The sequence below is a fragment of the Chanodichthys erythropterus genome, chromosome 10 (assembly GCF_024489055.1).
Source record: "Chanodichthys erythropterus isolate Z2021 chromosome 10, ASM2448905v1, whole genome shotgun sequence".
NCBI classification, from domain to species: Eukaryota; Metazoa; Chordata; class Actinopteri; order Cypriniformes; family Xenocyprididae; genus Chanodichthys; species Chanodichthys erythropterus.
Window position 1 is genome coordinate 40216614 of NC_090230.1, and position 18060 is coordinate 40234673.

The 18060-nt window shown below is 39.1% G+C and overlaps 2 protein-coding genes across 6 annotated transcripts in view; one reads left to right on the forward strand and one right to left on the reverse strand.

The window, feature by feature from the left end:
* The first annotated feature begins 5855 nt into the window (after positions 1–5855).
* si:ch211-244c8.4 (APC membrane recruitment protein 2) lies at positions 5856–8411 on the forward strand. The gene has a single exon (XM_067395872.1). The coding sequence runs from the start codon at positions 5856–5858 to the stop codon at positions 8409–8411; it is 2556 nt and encodes an 851-aa protein (XP_067251973.1).
* A 3592-nt stretch (positions 8412–12003) lies between these two features.
* phldb2a (pleckstrin homology-like domain, family B, member 2a) overlaps positions 12004–18060 on the reverse strand; it is a 36991-nt gene continuing 30934 nt past the window's right edge. For 3 of the 5 annotated variants that reach the window (XM_067397706.1, XM_067397704.1, XM_067397705.1), the window contains exons 16-20: positions 17206–17296; positions 16975–17091; positions 15710–15929; positions 14908–14993; positions 12004–14815 (exon numbers count right to left, since the gene is read on the reverse strand). In XM_067397706.1, the coding sequence (XP_067253807.1) occupies positions 14675–14815; positions 14908–14993; positions 15710–15929; positions 16975–17091; positions 17206–17296 (655 nt within the window). In that variant the 3' untranslated portion in view covers positions 12004–14674. The remainder of the gene's footprint in view (positions 14816–14907; positions 14994–15709; positions 15930–16974; positions 17092–17205; positions 17297–18060) is intronic. The other 2 variants (XM_067397703.1, XM_067397702.1) reach the window with 1 other exon arrangement.

The following is an 18060-nucleotide window of genomic DNA, read 5'->3' on the forward strand; positions in this document are numbered from 1 at the left end:
GGAAAGGGTGTCAGTGACGTCACGGCACGAGGCTCGTCCGATCGATGAGCTCGGAGAAAAACAAAAGAGCTGTTCACACCAGCAGCACATTAATTCCCCATTATCGTCCAATTATGCGATGAGTAATTAATTTTAAAATTAATAACATTCAATTTTCCTCCCATATATAGTTTTGTTTTATTAGCGGTGTGACGAGCCTTAAAGGAACCCAAATGAAATCAGGATTCACTTCACCTTTCTTCCATTCTGCCTTCCATTTAATCACATTTAATTTTAAATTTTTTAAAAAATTTATTTATTTTGTTGTTTCAGTGACGTGAGGGCTTAAAAGACTATTTACGTGTTTTGCTGTGTGTATAACTTATTATATACCAATAAAATGCATGTACAATGGTGTTTTCAGAAAACTAATACTCTTTTTAGCCATGTTTTTTTATTAAATATTTATTTTATTTAATAAATGTATTTTTAGTTTATGAAATATTTTAATAAATGTTTAAATGTGTACTTTTAATAATTAAAAAAACTTCCGAAGTCAACGTGCTTATGGTTGTTTAATGTGCACGCCATATTTAAAATGTATTAATATGCCTTTATTTTTTTCCACTTCACTTGTTTAATTTACATGTCTTTGGTGTTATTTCATTCATCTATGATCTATTAGTCTACTATGCTAGGCTTACTAGGCTATTTAAATTAATATTTTATAAAAAATTGTCACGACGAATGGCACATGAATTTTAAAAAAATTATATGTGAACGTATAAATCATTTATAATAAATACTGAAATATTCCATAAAAACAGGAGTTATCCATTTTTGATATCATGGGGACTTTAATTTCAGAATTGACCTGCAACTCGCCATCACGTCAGCAGAGGGAAGCAGTAGTTTAAGCATCACTGTTGTTGAGACAGGGAAGAGGTGAGAGGACTTGAACGTGGGACGCAAAAATCAATATTACAGTCTGGAAGGATTTGAATCATCCAGCTAAATTTAATCTAGTTACTGAGTTAGACTGGATGTCCCAAGTGTCACCTTCATCAGTGTGGTACTTTTCATTTGTGTATAATTCAATTCATTGTCAGCTTGCTGGCTAGGTGGGCTGGATGTTTATTTGTGAATTTTATTAGATTCGTTTTCCACCCTGTGCCCTGTCCTGCAGGGGAATTGCAATATTGTTACCAGATGTGTTTCATTTCCCTGCACTGTAGAGAACAGGCTACTCTGGTCCTCTCTCTCCATCTCTCCTCTTGTCTTCAGGAGGTTTCAGAAGTGAGTACGTCAGAGGACCAACAATACAAAGAACAAATTGTCTGTTCCTGCACTTACGTGTGATAAAGAGATCTTGTGCTGAGCCTGATTTAGAACTCTTGCTCTTGATCAAATACTCTCACACTCAAACACACACACACACACTCTCTGTGCTGTAAGTGTGGATAAATGAGTCCCCTTTAGAAGTCTATTAACTTACAGTGACGTATTCAGTACAGATTAATTTCAGATGATAAAATTAAAAGCAGCCGTGAGACTCTAATGACTCTGATGTGATTGAGTGGTTTGTATATCTACACACCTGGATGATACAAGTTTATTAGTAGTTTTAGTGATGAATTATACTAAATTAGCTTGCACTATTAAAATATACAATACTTGAATCTAAACTGAAAAATCCGCAATTTCTTACCCTCATAAAGCCTCTTTACACAGCAGACTTGAGGCTGCTCTGTGCCTGCTCACAAATTCTGTGTAAAGACATGCTGCATAAAAGCCAGACCAAACTATGCCTGATCAGACCAACCTCAGTTCCTAGTGTCACAGTATACAGTTGAAATTGCTGTGTAAAGCATTTATCCCACCTCTGAGCAGCATTAAAAAGTCTGTGTAAAGACACCTAAATGCCACTTTAGAAGCGCTTTTGTGCCACATTTGCAGTGTAAATTTGGTAATATATCGCTAAATTAGCGCTCTTGCTCTGGGTGGCCTACTGATCTGTTTTTGTAAATTTTGTAAAGACAATTTAAAGCACAGTAGAAACTTGCTTTACTTTAAAGTCGGCATTAAAGTTGATAGAGAGGATTTTTTCGTCGACTGAGAATCCAAAGACTGTTAGTGAGTTTTTGAAATGAGCGCATGCATAAGAACATCCCCCTCCTTCAGAGCTCATTTCAAAGGAACGCCTCCCAAAACTCGTGCAGGAGTATTGGAACACGAGTGTTTACCACCGGCATTCGCTGTGTTGTGTTTTTTGGATTCATTATGTCAGACTCACCGCAGGTAACTCATAATCTGCAGTTGTTATTCCTGTCTCTGGACAAAAACACTGCATATGGCGCCTGTAGAGTGTGGAAAGTTACTGGAGCGCGCAGCTGCGCACGTCTCTCACAAGGAACGTCACGGCAGTGATTGACAAGCCAGAGGGCCAATTAGCTGATGTTTTTAAAGGAACACTCCACTTTTTTGAAAATAGGCTCATTTTCCAGCTCCCCTAGAGTTAAACAGTTGAGTTTTACCGTTTTCGAATCCATTCAGACGATCTCTGGGTCTGGCAGTACCACGTTTAGCATAGCTTAGCATAATTCATTGAATCTGATTAGACCGTTAGCATCGCGCTTAAAAGTGAACAAAGAGTTTAGATATTTTTCCTATTTAAAACTTGACTCTTCTGTAGTTAAATCATGTACTAAGACCGACGGAAAATAAAAAGTTGTGATTTTCTAGGCTGATATGGCTAGGAACTATACTCTCATTCAGGCGTAATAATCAAGGAACTTTGCTGCCGTTCCATGGCTGCAGCAGGCGCAATGATATTACGCAGCGCCCGTGAGCCCCGGCTTGCACAGGGAACGTGCCTTGTAACCATGGAGACGTTTGTGAGAGACGCTGCGTAATATCATTGCGCCTGCTGCAGCCATGATACGGCAGCAAAGTTCCTTGATTATTACGCCTGAATGAGAGTATAGTTCCTAGCCATATCAGCCTAGAAAATCACAACTTTTCATTTTCCGTCGGTACACGATTTAACTACAGAAGAGTCAAGTTTTAAATAGGAAAAATATCGAAACTCTATGGTGATTTTTAAGTGCGATGCTAACGGTCTAATCAGATTCAATGAACTATGCTAAGCTATGCTAAAAGTGGTACCGCCAGAACCGGAGATTGGCTGAATGGATTCGAAAATGGTAAAACTCAACTGTTTAACTCTAGGGGAGTTGGAAAATGAGCCTATTTTCAAAAAAAGTGGAGTGTTCCTTTAAGGCCCTACCTCGTGCACAGATGATGTATATTAATATTATTACTTTCAGTGCACCTAATAAATAGTCTTTTATCAGTTAGTAAAGACAGTTTCAAGTAATATGTAAAAGTAAAAAAACAAAACATCCTCTTTAGCACCTTTAAATGAAAATTCACCCTATTTTCTAAATGGATGTTATTTATCTTATTGTGAATTATTCATCCATGCATGTTTCACTTTAAAAACATTTTCTATAATTTCATATATTTTTTAATAAATAATACCATAATTCGGTCTTGTGGTAAATTCACAGACTGATCTCTTGTGATATATGCCAGACAAATCATTTAGTCTGCTTAAACATTGGCATTCAGATCTGCCTCCAACCAGTCAACATCCCATGGATTGAACCAAATCCCCACCCTACTTTTTTTCTTTCTTTCTTTCTTTCTTTTTTTTTTTTTTGATAATCTGTGTCACAATACAGAAGAAAAGATCTTTAATTTATTTTTGAGCCTCCTCTAATAGGTAGAAGAAAAATTACAACTGTTTTAAGAAGAATATTCAATTAGATGACATCCGTGGGTCGTGTATCTCCTCCAGCATTTGTTCCTGTCAATGTGTTTTCATAACTATGTGTGTGTTTGTGTCTCAGCACAGAGTAATGTGTTGTTCTGTCTGGCGAGTCGCCCCTGTTTTGTGAGCCCCAATGAAAGCACCACTTAAGGGATGAATGAATTCATTGTTTTGTTGCGATGGGGTGAAGGAAGGAAAAAAGAGGACTGTTTTAAAAGAGAGAATACTGGGCAGATAAGGACAGAAAAGTAGATGTATACATGAATGGATGAACAGGGTGTCATGCACCTTCTTCTGAGGGGATGCCAGTGGCGGTCCTGGCTCACTTGGCGACGTACACAAAACAAAATGTTAATTTTTCCCAAACTTTTTATCAGTAAAGTGTAGTAAAAAGAAATGAACAAAATAAGCACATTACACAACAGTCTAGTGACAGTACAAGGGGTGAAAATCTGTATATATTAAAACTAATTGTAAAAAGAATCAAAATACATAATTGAATTGCAGTTTAAAAACAAAAATAAATAAATAAAAGTGCAAATGCATGAATTTTAAAATCTGTAGAAGTTTATGTTTTCCCAAGTTTAGGATTATGCAGTTTCATATTTGAAATAATTTAAGTTATAAATCTTAGGTCCAGTGTTACAAACTGCAGTAAACATAATCAAATTGCAAAATCTAATATTCTGCTGCATAATTTTACTCGTTTTTTTTTTTTTTTTGCCTAGAATCATGCAACCTAATCATACTTTTTTTTTTAGGGGAGTGCATTCAAAATCGACTTTGCTCATAAACAAAAAAAATGGATGTGAAGAATAAGAGAGATGGGTGTGGCATGTAATCTCATACGTAAATGGAGAAAAAAAAAGAAAAAGAGACAAACGAAGAGAAAAATTACTTTGAAAAATAGGGAGATTATGAAAGACAGCAAGAGGCAGAGAATCACTGATGCAGAGACGTAGATACAGGGTAAGAGAGATCGGACAAACTCATGATGAGAGGATCACTGATAAATAAAAATGTGTTTTAATGACTGGAGTCTTCATGTCAATAAGACCCCAGAGAAATAGGTGTGACAACTGAGCAAAAGGAGGGGCTGCAAGTGCATGTACTGATGTCCTATGGGAATCATGTGTGTGTGTGGGAGAGAGATTGTGGGTGGTTGAGTGGGAGGGGCATCAGAAGAGAAGGAAGGTTGTTAGAGAAAGACAGAGCATGTGAGACGACAAGAGGTGGGGAAAGTGAGGGAAATTATGGGGAAAATGTTTAAGCCTTGACAGTTCACACCAATCACAGCCATGTTAATCACAAAATTTCAACACCCTTCCAATATGTCCTCCCTCTGATATACAATACACAGGCTTGGAGTGGTAACATATTTCAATCAGATTGATATTTTGAGCGGCTTGTTTGTAAATCTATCACAGCAGGGATGCCGTAAACTGAGCCAGTTGCTGCCTGTGTTGTCCTTTGTCCCATATGCAGCAGTGATGCTGATAGCAAGAGAACGCAGTCACAAATAGGAAGGATAAATCTTGATGAGTAACTGGGATGGGAGAGATGGGAAGACTTAGTTGGATGGAAAAAGGGAGTGGACGGGAAGAGAGAGAAAGAAGAGGAGAGAGAGAAAGAAGGAAAGAGGGTAGGATGATGACAGCCCCTGGCTCCGCTCCATTGCTGACGAAAGCTGCTTAGACCCTCAGTTGCCATGGCGACCAGCTGGAGCAGCCAGAGGAGAGGAGCAGAGAGAAAAAGAGGGAGGGCGGAGGCTAGAGAGGGAGGAACAGGACGAGAGAGAGAGAGAGAAAGAGGGAGTGCTTGAAAAAAAGAGCAATAGACAGAGGGAGGGAACGAGAGTGGAGACGGAGATACAGATTGCTAGAAAAATCAGTCTATAGAAATATAAAGGGAAAAGGTAATTTATTTATTTATTCTCATCAGAGTTGTATTTCATTCATCTGAGTGTGAGGCTACAAAGAGAGAAAGGTAGGGCAGACCAAGACGTCGAGACGAAAGAAAAGACACACTGCAGTGGAGCTGGAATATGGATGCACAGTCTGAGAGCTGTGAACCACCGCCATGTGACCCTCAGCCTCCAGGTAAAATCAGAAAAGCCTTCAAACTGTTCGGCAAGCGGAAGCCTGGGAGCAGCGTCGCTAGCATCTTCTCCATGCGTGGGAAAGGAGATGGAGGCCCTAAATCACCGCCGTCAATAAGCAAAACCCTGGATGGATTAAATGAGCCTACTGCCCCAGAAGCAGAGGCAGAGCAGGTGGATCTTGACCAGGAGGATGAGAGTCAACAGGAGGATGCCCCAATGGAGGAATTCACAAGCGGAAACATGAATTCAGCAACCACCCCTACTCGGCAGTCCATCTCCTCACTCACCTCTGCTAAGTCTTTGAGCTTCCTCAACATGCTTCGCAAAGGCCGGCGGGGACTGACGGGAGAACGGCAGGCTCAGACCGAGTCTCAGAGGCCTGGACGCCAACGGAAGGGACTAAAGGGATTATTTGGTACCGTACGCTGGCGTGGTAAAGAGAAGGAGGATGAGGAAGAGGAGGCCCAACCTGGCCCTCCCCTTCTTGCTTCCCGCTCCAACAGTGTTGAGATTATAAAGGAAAGTCTCACATTAACACCTGGGCCTCCGCCTCGCTCTGTGGAGGAGACGCATGATGAAAAGCATCAGCTTCTTACACCGCAAGAGGGCCCTACGTCATCAGAGGACTCTGCAAAGGTGAGCGGGGTGAACAAACCTCCAACAAATGAACGCTTAAGCACACTGCTCGGAGATATTTCATCAATTTTAAACTTTGATTCACTGACGGCATGTGGAGATATTGTAGCAGATGTTGAGGCGGAATGGGTCAAAGCTAGCAGTAGAATGGTGGGAGCACCCAGCACACAGAAAGCGGATAATTCTGAGAAGACTTCATCTTCTACAACTTCTACCACATCAAAGCCTAGCCCTTCTCCTACTTCTACTCTAAGCCCCACCACCTCCTCCAAACCTTCCCCTACTTCAGCAACCAAACCCACCCCTTCACCTACCACCACCAAACCTATTCCCAGCCCTTTGACAAAACCTGCAATAACCTCAACGTCCTCTCCGGTGACCAAAATGTCACCGTCTATCCCTACTGGCCCCATTATCCCAACCCCACCATCCAGCCCTCTCACTAAACCCACCCCTACGTCATCAGCTATGCCCACACCATCTCCTATCCCAATACCTCAAGCCACTGCAACTTCAACTACTCCAATTATCCAACCTACACCAACCCCTTCATCTGTCGCCATTACACAGCCTGCCCCGGTCCCTTTATCGAGCCCCACAACCAAACCTACCACTTCCCCAGCTAAACCTGCCCTGTCCCCTGAATCTAGCCCTGAAATCAAACCTGCCACAATATCTAGCTCCACAACTACCCCCATGACCAAACCTATCCCAACCTCTACACTCATCCCTCTGTCTATCTCGACCACTATTTCTGAAACCTCCCCCTCACCCACAATTAGTTCTACCCCTGAAACTGCTGCTGTTACCAAAACTGAACCTGCCCCAACCCCTGTGACTAAACCTACCCAAGCACCAACCCCTGCAACAAAACCCACTAGCATTACCCACGAATCCAAACATACTGCGTCTACCTCTGCAACCAAATATACCCCCTATCCACCACCATTTGGCAAACCTACCCCAGCCCCTGCACCAACACCAAGACCAAAACTTGTAACAACATTTGGATTATCGACAAGCCGAAACACTGCTCCTATTACCAAGCTTGAGACAAAACAACCTACAGGACAAACTTCAAAATCTAGTACCCACCCTGGAACAGCATCCTTAAGAAAAGCCTCCATCTCTGAAATGACTGCTCCTGTTGCTAAACTTCCATCTGCTCTTGCCCCATCACAATCTACATCCACGCCTGCCACCCTGAAATCCCCTACAGTTACCTCCACACCACACATTCCTGCCCTGAAGTCTCCTCCAGGTATTACTCCATCCTTCATTTCTTCAAAAAGAGCAGATGATGAAGTCATCACGGATTTGAGGGAGGACCTGTTAGGAATTGACAATAGAGACTCAGTGGCTACTCAAAGCGTCAGCAAGGCTGTGAAAAGGGGCCCTGCAGTGAAGCCCACAACTCTGAGCAAGATCCCTGTTAGTGGTGGAGGCAGACCTGCTAAGCTGCAACATCGAGATTCCCAGCCCAATGGAGATGAGGACCACTCAAATCTACCAACACCGGTTCATGAAGAGGGAAGTCCATTCACTCTCTCACGGGAAAGCAGCAGCAAAGAGGCCCTCAGCGATGTCTCCACAGAATCGGGGGCTGTCACCCCAACCCTCTCCCACAGCCAAGAGGATATTCTTGATGGCAAACTTAGTCTCCAGACACATCAGGCAGCTAGTGCCACAAGCTTAACCCGGGAGTCCAAGATCCCCATCAAACACGGATCTACTGCAACCTACCATTCTGTGCAGGGGAGGGCAGAAGCTGCACGTTCCAAGATACCTGTGTCCAAAATGCCAGTTCGTCGGACCAGCAATAAGCCTGCACCAACAGCTACAGCTGCCATCACCCGAAAATAACTGATTTTCTAATCCTGTCTATGACAAAACACTGAAACATTCCACTTGCAACAGTTTTCTCAAGATATACTTTTTTAATATATTTGGTCAGGCATCACTGTGCCTGGTTTACGCCTTTTTACAGCAAATATCCTCACAGGAACAACTGGATTGTTATCATTATTTGAACTATTTTACACACCGGTGTTAATCACAAAGTTCTTTTATCAGCTGGGTGTTTCTATTCATATCACTCTCAAACAGACTAAAGCTGTGGATTCAACTCTGTGTGCCACCAGGAACAGATGCACATGCACAGGCCCTGTCTAAATGATCCCCATGGCAACCAAACATGCAAATTAAACGGCAGGCACTGAAGCACAAGAGCCCTCACCTGGAATCCAAAGCCATGTAGACCATCTCTGAAGAAACAAATCAATGCATCCATCCATTATTTCCGGCGTCATCCATAATGGTCTTTTGTGGTAATTAAAAGCCTCAGAGAAGAAACAAGCAATCCAACATTGAGTCTTGTGGTTTTCATCCAGGTCTACAACACCAGAGGGGCTCAGTATCAGCGCAAAGGTGCTTTTTTCTAATCTTTCTTGCCTGCCACACAGAAAAAAATGTTTTGTTACAGAGCAATGGAGGGATCTTTGTAGCCTTTGTTACTTGGCCTTCTTTTTTTTAGATTTTCTTGTCTTGTGTCTTTTTCCAAATTTTACTTTTTCAAGTGAACTTTGTGGATCAATGTTAGTCTTCTTGGAGCTCCCACGTGTTGTATGCAAACAAACAGAATATCTTACCTGTACAGTTCATGCCAAGACGGGATATTCCACAGCATCTTTTGAATGTATGTAGCAGAACGCATGCCCTACTTTTTCAGACGAGCCATCGCACTCCACTTCTTCTCCCCACAGATGTCCTTTTCTCGCTGTTTTTTAAACACTGTGTAAAGTCACACAGTGCCTGTCAGCTGTAACAAATGTGTATGTAACATGTCATCGAAGAACCATGAGGCATATGGATCTAATTCTTTCTTTCTGCCTGCACTGAACATTGTGTGAGACTGCATTAAAGAGGTCTAAGGACAGTAGAGGTGATGTTTCACAGGCAGTTGGTGTTATAGGTAAGCTAAGACATTCATGGATGACAGTGGTGTCGAGTTGGATGAATAGATCATTCTTTTCTTATGAAGTTGCCATCACATGCACATGTTTAATAGAGGACTATTTTTGTGTGTATGAGTGTGTATATGTGAATGAGTGGGTGTGATTATCTTAAATGTCACATTGTTTCCTATTTAATCAATAAAATGTGATTATACTTAGAACGATTTCAGTGTTATGCAGGGTGCTTTATGGTATGGGAATCGATTGCATAGGACAGAATTAGGTTGTGAGAGACTGACGGTGCAGTACATTGTCCTCTGTAGTCACATTATGTAACCATGTTACTCTTTGCTTCGAGGACAGACAGTAGAAGTGGATCCCCACAGAGATTTCCACTATAAAGACCCAGGCCCCCACCTCTGCCAACCACCCCCACCCCCAGCTTCCTCTGCAGTGCCATGCTGTTGGGCTGAAAAACCCACTGACCTGAATAGCAAACCTCATGAATGTCAGCATTCCCTGGTCAGTGAGCTGTATGCTAAGATGCTAATATGCTATAGAATTCCCGCCACGCAACCATGCAGCTGCTGTATGCGAATGATATGGGTTACGTTGTCTCAAATGGGAACGAGGATACAGTTATTTAAATGAGGGAAGCTGTGGATCCTCAACCTTTATAAAACTTAATTGAGGGAATGAATGAACACTAAAATGGGGGAACAGTGGCGCACAGAGAGAGAACGCGAAAGAGACAGAGAGAGATTGTGGTACAGATGGAGAGAGAGAACAAGGAAAGGGAGGGCAGAAAATAGCAAGCCTTTTGGTTCCATCACAGCTGTGTTTTTTGACAGTCGTGACATAAGAAATGCTAAAAGCGGCGTGCTTTCACTCGCATTCTTTTTTTAGCATGTTTTGCATACACTATACTAACACTACAGCTCTTTGAATCTCACACAATTGAAATGAAATAACAGCAATTGATATTTGTAAGGACAGATTCGGGTGTTGATCTCCATCACGAGGTGAACGGAGGTAGAGGGGATTTGCAATTTTCCCATAAGGAAAAAGCAAAACAAAGGATGGAGAGGCACAGCACAAACAAGGCTCTGTTGTCCAAACCAGAGCCCAGGGCAGCAAGACTGTTTAACTGGAACAACACGAGGATTTCACCACTTCACAGGGTGATTAGCCAAAGAGAAGCTCGCTGTTAATGGAAACCGTCCCTTGCTTATGGATCTGACACCCCCCTGGGGTCCGAAGGAGATGAAAGGCATACGCACTAACTCGTCTGTTTTTCCGTCACGGAATGTGCTGCACCAAAAACTGCAAAACCTGAGGTCTGATTGTGAATATAATGATGATAATCACGTAGCCTCAATTACAAAACCTTAAGTGAATCATTGTAAAGCAAAAATGTCAAACACAGCCTGCAGTCTGATCTAAGGCGGCAAAAAAATAACAGTGCAGGGAGATGTGCAAAAGATAAATCCTGCATGAAGGTCCTATTTTAAACTAGGGCTCATGGAATTGTCTAAATCTAATGGAATATAGGCTAATGCAGCCATGCAAGACCGTACCAGAGGTGATCCTCCCCTAAAGCAGATGGCACAATGCGCTGATGGACTTACTAGCCATATTTATAATTACACACAGACATAAATCACAAAGAATGGGATTAAAATGCGATTTAAGATTACCTGCATACGCTTTTAGTTTGTTTATGTGCATCCAAACATGAGATTAACATTATAATCTCTCTAAGAGATTTGTTTTGAAACATTAAACTTGGTGAAAACGCCATTTCCTATGTCTCAGAGCAAAGGCACAATGGAAATGCATATGATACCATCAGAAGATGTTGCCTGATATTACATACCCTTCTGCTCATATTCCTGTTACAATAAAGAACAAATGCGCCATTATGAGCTGATGGATTGTCATAAACTCTCCTGATACTTTAAAACAGGTCGTGACAACAGAATGTCTTATTCCCTGTCGGCGTATATAAACACCCCCAGTGAAAAGATGTTCTCTGTTAGGAGATGTTTGGCTAATTATCCATGCTCCACTGAAAAAAAACGTTGCTATGGCAACTTCACTAGGTCAGCCAATGGGGGACCGGGAAGAGGAGGGGTGTGGTGAGGAGGCAAGGAGTTCTAAAATGGACTCTCACGTTACACACGCAACACAATTTATCTGTCCAAAATATTAAAAGTGAACTAGTATGTAGCATGTATATAAAACTCTGTAGTGACAGATGGGCTGTATTGAACATTCTAGCTGTAATTAATTAATTGAATCACACTTGATCACATGGGTGAACGGTAGGTGAGAGGGTGTGACAGGCAGGATGCCATGCAGCCATGTTCTGCAGTTATTCATCACAAAAAACAATGATGCATAAATATAAATAAACATTCAGCTCAAAGCCAATGTTAGTCATAATTTTAAAAATAAAGACAAATGAAAAAAAAAAAAAACATATTTGGTTTACTCGTACATATTTTATTATGGTTCACATTTTAAATGAGCTAAAAAAAAACATGCTTACAGTAAAAATATTGCTCTTATCTAAAAAAAAAACAAAAACAAAAAAACAAACACTGAATGGTTTAAAAAATACTGATAAAAGCTTAATATAAAAGTATCATGATACATTTTAAATAAGTACTTTTGTTATTGTGATCTATATCGCTTTGCTGTGCTTATGCAGTAATGTACTGTATTGTCTACTGAGTGAAAGCTGAAAAAGCACCAATGCTGTTCAGTCTCAAAGTGCACATCAACATTGATCTTTTGGCTGGCAAACTACTACAATTCATTTTTAACAGCCTGAACTGTTGGTGAAAATTTGCCAGAAAAGATGCCCTGTGGTTTAAATGAGGCTGAATGACAGACATGATTGCAAGAATGATAAGACAGTTTGGTCTTCAAAGATCAGTGGTTCTTAACTGGGATGATGACATGGGAAAAAAAACAAACAGCACAAATAAAATGCTACTCTTATAATTGCACATCATTTGGATGGTAAAACAAATTAACTTTTAAAAAGGAAGAAAAACACTTCCCGTATCTTTTGTCGTTGATATCTAAGGCTGCGTGTATGAAAATCTGGTTTATGAAACAAAACCACCTGAGAACCACTGAACTAGACGTTTTTCTTTCAGACAGCACCTGTGTCTTCATTTTTTCCTAATACATCAACCTTGGCATTTCTATTTGACACCAATATTCATATCATTTCTGTATTGCTATTACTTTAAATGAAATTATAATGATTCCTACATAAAAATAATAACAAATACACAATCATAAGTTCAGACATGCATATAGATTTGTTCAGCGGTAACAAAACGAAAATTTTATATCTCAGTTTTCAACTTAGGGGTTTAAATGAGATTTTTGCAGTGAATAAATTCTGCAATCATTTCAATATCACTGTAAGCAAAATCATCTGCGGGTCAGTTACGGTACAACACACGGTAAAAGATTATGAAAATAAACTTTTGTGCTAAATTATTTAAAAGCCTTATCTATTAAATAAACTCCTTCCAATGGCATCTTATCTGATGGGTGTACGTTATTACATTCATATCATGCTGAAACACAAATTCAGCTTGTCTTTGGTGCTAAACTCTTCCTTCTGGAATGTTCCTGAGCATCAGGGAGGCACAATAGGAGTCCTGCAGGGATGATATTTTTTGTAGGCCAAAACCCAGAAACGGGTTAGCATTTTAGCACATCCGGTTCCATCGTTACGAAGTCAGTGTTGTTATTTGAGTTGGGTTTTTGTTTAAAAGAACAGTTCACCCAAAAATTTAAATTATACCATAATTTACTCACTTACAAGCCATTCTAGGTGTATATGACTTTTCTTCTTTCAGCCCAACACAGTCTGAGTTATATTATATATTATATATATATATCCTGGATAATTTTCATTTTTGGGTGAACTATTCCTTTAAATGGCTGTAATAAGGTCTGTGGTGAACAAAAGCACAAGATATTTTCACGTTTTATATGACATAAAATACATAAATTACGCTGGTGATGTTTTTAAAGCTTTTACATGTCTCGTAAAAGGCGGTTGCAAACAAGCAGCTAAATGGGACTAAAGAAGTTTTCTGGGACATTAAACATCATCAGCCGAACAGGAAAACTCATCTACGCACTAATCCGCTTTCACAGTCTCATTGTGTTTATAATCACGCTCTTGCAAACTATTATAACTCGAACTTTCAGGGAGATTGTTTTCAAACAAAGAATGAAAGAGTTCATGTAGCGTGTAAGAATCATAAACTTTCTGTTAGTCACAGACCTTATTTTCTGCAATAATCCAAAAGCCAATGGAAAAATCCTATTGAACCGGGTTGATGCTAACTTCCGGGTTGGCTGACAAAAGTACATCATTACTGCAGCACTCTATAGGTCAGTACAAAAAAACACTTATAATAAACACAGTCTGTTTATGCCATTCTACTAGCTAAATATATAGCTATTCTCATCAGATATTGACAAATACAAGGCACTTGGTAAAAGAGGAAATCATATAAATTGTATAGAGTAACAAAAGTCAATTAATGAAAAAACTTCCAAATGTCATTTGAAATAACATTTCTAAATTCATATTCAGTATTGTTGGATACAAAAAAAGTACTGAACAATACCCTGACGTTTGTTAGAGTCTGTATGGCACACCAGGAACACTTTGACTTTGGTGTCTCGTTTTTAACATGCACGACCAGTTATTTCTTTGAGGTATATCCATGTCAAAGCTTCATTAGGACTTGGCACGTTTGTGAAATGTGAAAACCAGTGAGTGATTTCTTATTTTACAGTGCTGTACAGTCTCACCCCAGAAGTGAACAAAACGGGGTGAAAAATTCAAGAGTCGGTACCTTTGAAGTCCAAAAGCTGCCGCTGTAAACTCAGGACAGGACGCAGTGGGTAAAGCACCAGTTTTTCCAAACTAGGTCATGGATGACTGCAAAAGGCACAGTCGACACTCTGTTCACGATCAGTACTGATAAAAGAGAATCATAAAAGTGTAACCTCTTCTGAAAGGTGGACAAGGAAAATGTGCCCATTACCCGGACCCTTTCAGCAGGCCGAGCTGAACTGTGAAGGTCACTTTGGGCTTGTTAAATGTGGTTAAATAAAGATGAGCCCTGCTCACACCAGGAAGTGTGTATATCCCTCCGCTCCAGTGACGATAACATCCATCCAGATTCTCATGGCTTCTGGGGAAGGAGCCACCATGTAATAAACCCGGTCATGCGTCTTCACGCTAAACGTCAGGGAGGGGTTTGGGCTCTGATGGAAGAATATAAGAATGTGGATGAAACAAGATTAATGGGAGGAAAAAATATATAATTATAACAAAGAACATCATTTTTGCAGCTCACCTTGTGTGCGTTCTTTAGGTGGTCGTAATACACTTCCTCAATGGCTTGGAAGTAGATAACACCCTTCATTTTGGTCTCATGTTTATCTGGAGAAAAATAAATATGGCATGTGGTTTAAGCTTCGTTAAATTGTTTTATTTTACAGTATAATAATACAATTTAACAATGATTAAGACAAATATTTTATGCCTATTTATAAGTATACAAGTAAAACTGTAAAATAAAAGTGGTGGGTAGCAGATCTTTGTATGATGGATCTAGAATGATTTGCAGGTTAGTGCTGAACAACGTAGCCATCGTCTCCTGTGATGTCTGTAAAGGGCACAGCTCAGTGTTGCCCTCTTGTGGTGTAAACTAGGTTCATGGCAAATTCATTTTGCATTGCTTATTATTAATAAGGTCATCTTTAGTTAATATTTTTAGTTTACATTTCAAAATCATGCATGGATGAAAAACATGCAAATTAAAACATGGAATTCAATAAATATTCTGGATTTAATATATCTGTGGCTTGCTCATTATTATCACTGACAAATGGTTAAAAAAAATAAAAATGGATGATTTATATGTTTACAGCTCAACAAACTCTTTTTGTCTGAAAAATAAAGTGTACTATCCAAAATAAAAGTTTTAAATTTCTAAATTTAAAAGGTCTCTATTAGAAATGCACTACTGTAAGCATATTTTAAAAATGTTAATATAAAATTTGTGACAAATAAACATTTTAATATTCAGTGGTCATTCACAGCAGGCTACAGACATTAAAGTTCAATAAGCCCAACTAAAAAGTCAGTGTAATTACCAGCATAATACGCCAGCGTCCTTCGATTGCGGTCAAAGACGAACCAGCGCTTCTTCCATGTTTTGATTTTTCCACCCATTTTGACCAAGAACCCCCTGCAGGTCTTCTCTGTGATGGCTAGGTGAAAACAAGTTTCAGGATGATGACCTGCTGCCTCGATGTGACCTCTCAGGTCAAAATCATCCTTCCTCACCGGGAGATAACGTGTCAACGGACGAGACTAGACACACAAATGGCAAAAAATTAAACAAGCTCTTAAAATTTTGTGTATCTGTGTAAACAGATGCATGCACATTTGTAAAGAGTGAGAGTGGGAGTCTGCTTATTAACTAGACACATTTTGTGTTAGAATGTTACAGCACACTCTCAGATTTGTTTAGGTGCAGAGATGCACTCATTTATGAGCCACCCATATTTATAGGTTGATCATCAAATCAAAACCATTGGCAATAAGATTTTAATGTGTAATTAATGTTGTGCTACTGGTTTTATTATATTGCTTTTGTTATTTTTAAGCTTTTGCTATACTGCTTTTGTTATTTTTATCTCTTGTAAAGCATTTTTGAGTACCCTGAAAAACACTCACACACACAATAAATAAAATGTATAATAATAATCATTATTATTATTATTATAAAGGTACATTTATAGCATTATATAGGATCTACAGCATTTTCTACTCTTAATATAATCAATAAATATGGACAGCATACATATTAGGACAAAAAAAAGCCCCTTAACAATTATGATGCAAAATACAGGCTTTGTCAGAGAAAATATTTTTGGATGTTAAATTCTAAAAAAAAAAAAAAAGTGATGACTTGGCAAAAAGTTAATTTTGGATCCTGACAGCATGTTATGTCATAGACTAAAAAAAACAGAGTAGCTAAAAAAGCAAACAAGATTTTTTTTGTAAAGAAAAACTTTAAGAAAAAACAATTTTTCTAATAAAGAAAGTAAGCTTATGTTATAAAAGATAAACATATTTTTGAGCTTTTATGATGCATCATTTATGATTATAATCTATCAAAAATGGTTAAAAAGTAGGTTTTAAAGTTTAGAAGACAGATATCACTAATGAAACATAATATTTATATATTGTATTATATGTTATATTATAATATTTATTTATATTTATTCTTGTTTATATTTCTTATTTTTCTAAGTCAGTGCATCCATAATCGGAGTTTTGTATTGCATTAAATGCTGAGGGATGAATCTTCCTCTCTTTGACTTGTCTCTATGTCTCTCTCCTGGAGATTCACCTCTCTCTCCACTAGTTTCTGTCTCCGGTTTGTCTCTTCCTGCAGTCTCCTCTCCAAGTCCTCCCTCCTCCTCCTCTCGTCTTCAAGAGCCTGTCTGCGCAACTCCATCTCCCGCTCCTGCAGAGCAGAAACAACACACACGTGTTCTGTTTTCATGTATCTGTATATTGGAAGTTGTTTAATAAGCATGCAGATTCAGAGAAAATAAAGTTTAGGAAGAAACTGATGTACCCTGTGCTCCAGCAGCCTGTTCTTCTCAGCATGAGCTTCTCTTAGCATGCGCTCCATCTCCTCTATCTTCGCCATGTTAGCTGTGCTGGCACTGTTCAGACCACACACACACACTTTTCGTTAGAGATTGTGTTTTAAACTAATGATTTTCTGGTCATTATAAGACTTTCCTAGTATAAAAATAATGTATTGGCCAATAAAATCAGGTTTGAAACCTTCAACCTCATTTGGCAATGCACTCCAGAGCATCTTAAGATTCAGCTACTTGGAACGACCTTGGAATGCAATAAAAATTGCTCAGACAGGATGTGTGTATATCTGGAGTACTTAAATGCAGACTTCTGTCTATACAGCATTCTTATAAACAGTAATAAATACATTTAAACTTTTGCAAAGCAAAAAAAAACACACACACTTCTTACTCACTTGACACAATTTAATGCCAACAATATAATGATTGAGCTACTTTATAAAGCTGCCTTTAAAGTGGATGTTACTGTGTACCAGGCTTTAAGGGTAGGTAACACTTTATTTTACAGTGCCGTAGTTACACGTTGCTAAATGTACTTACTATAGTAAATTACACATAATTACAAGTAACTAACCCTAAACCAATCCCTAACCCTAACTGTAACTCTACAGTAAGTACATGTAGTTAATTAATAGTACTCAGTACTTATTTGAGTAATTACAATGCAACTACGGCATTGTAAAATAAATTGTAACCTAAAGGTGCAGTAAGCGATTTTTTGAAATGCTGTTGAAAATTTAAATCAACACCCAAACAATTTTGTGAATATTTGCTAGATGTCTGTTCTGTGTGTGTTGAAAAAACATTGTGTTTGCACATAGTCC

Bases quoted from the DNA above. Each gene is read 5' to 3' on its own strand.
- si:ch211-244c8.4 (XM_067395872.1), top strand. From the start codon at position 5,856: ATGGATGCACAGTCTGAGAGCTGTGAACCACCGCCATGTGACCCTCAG.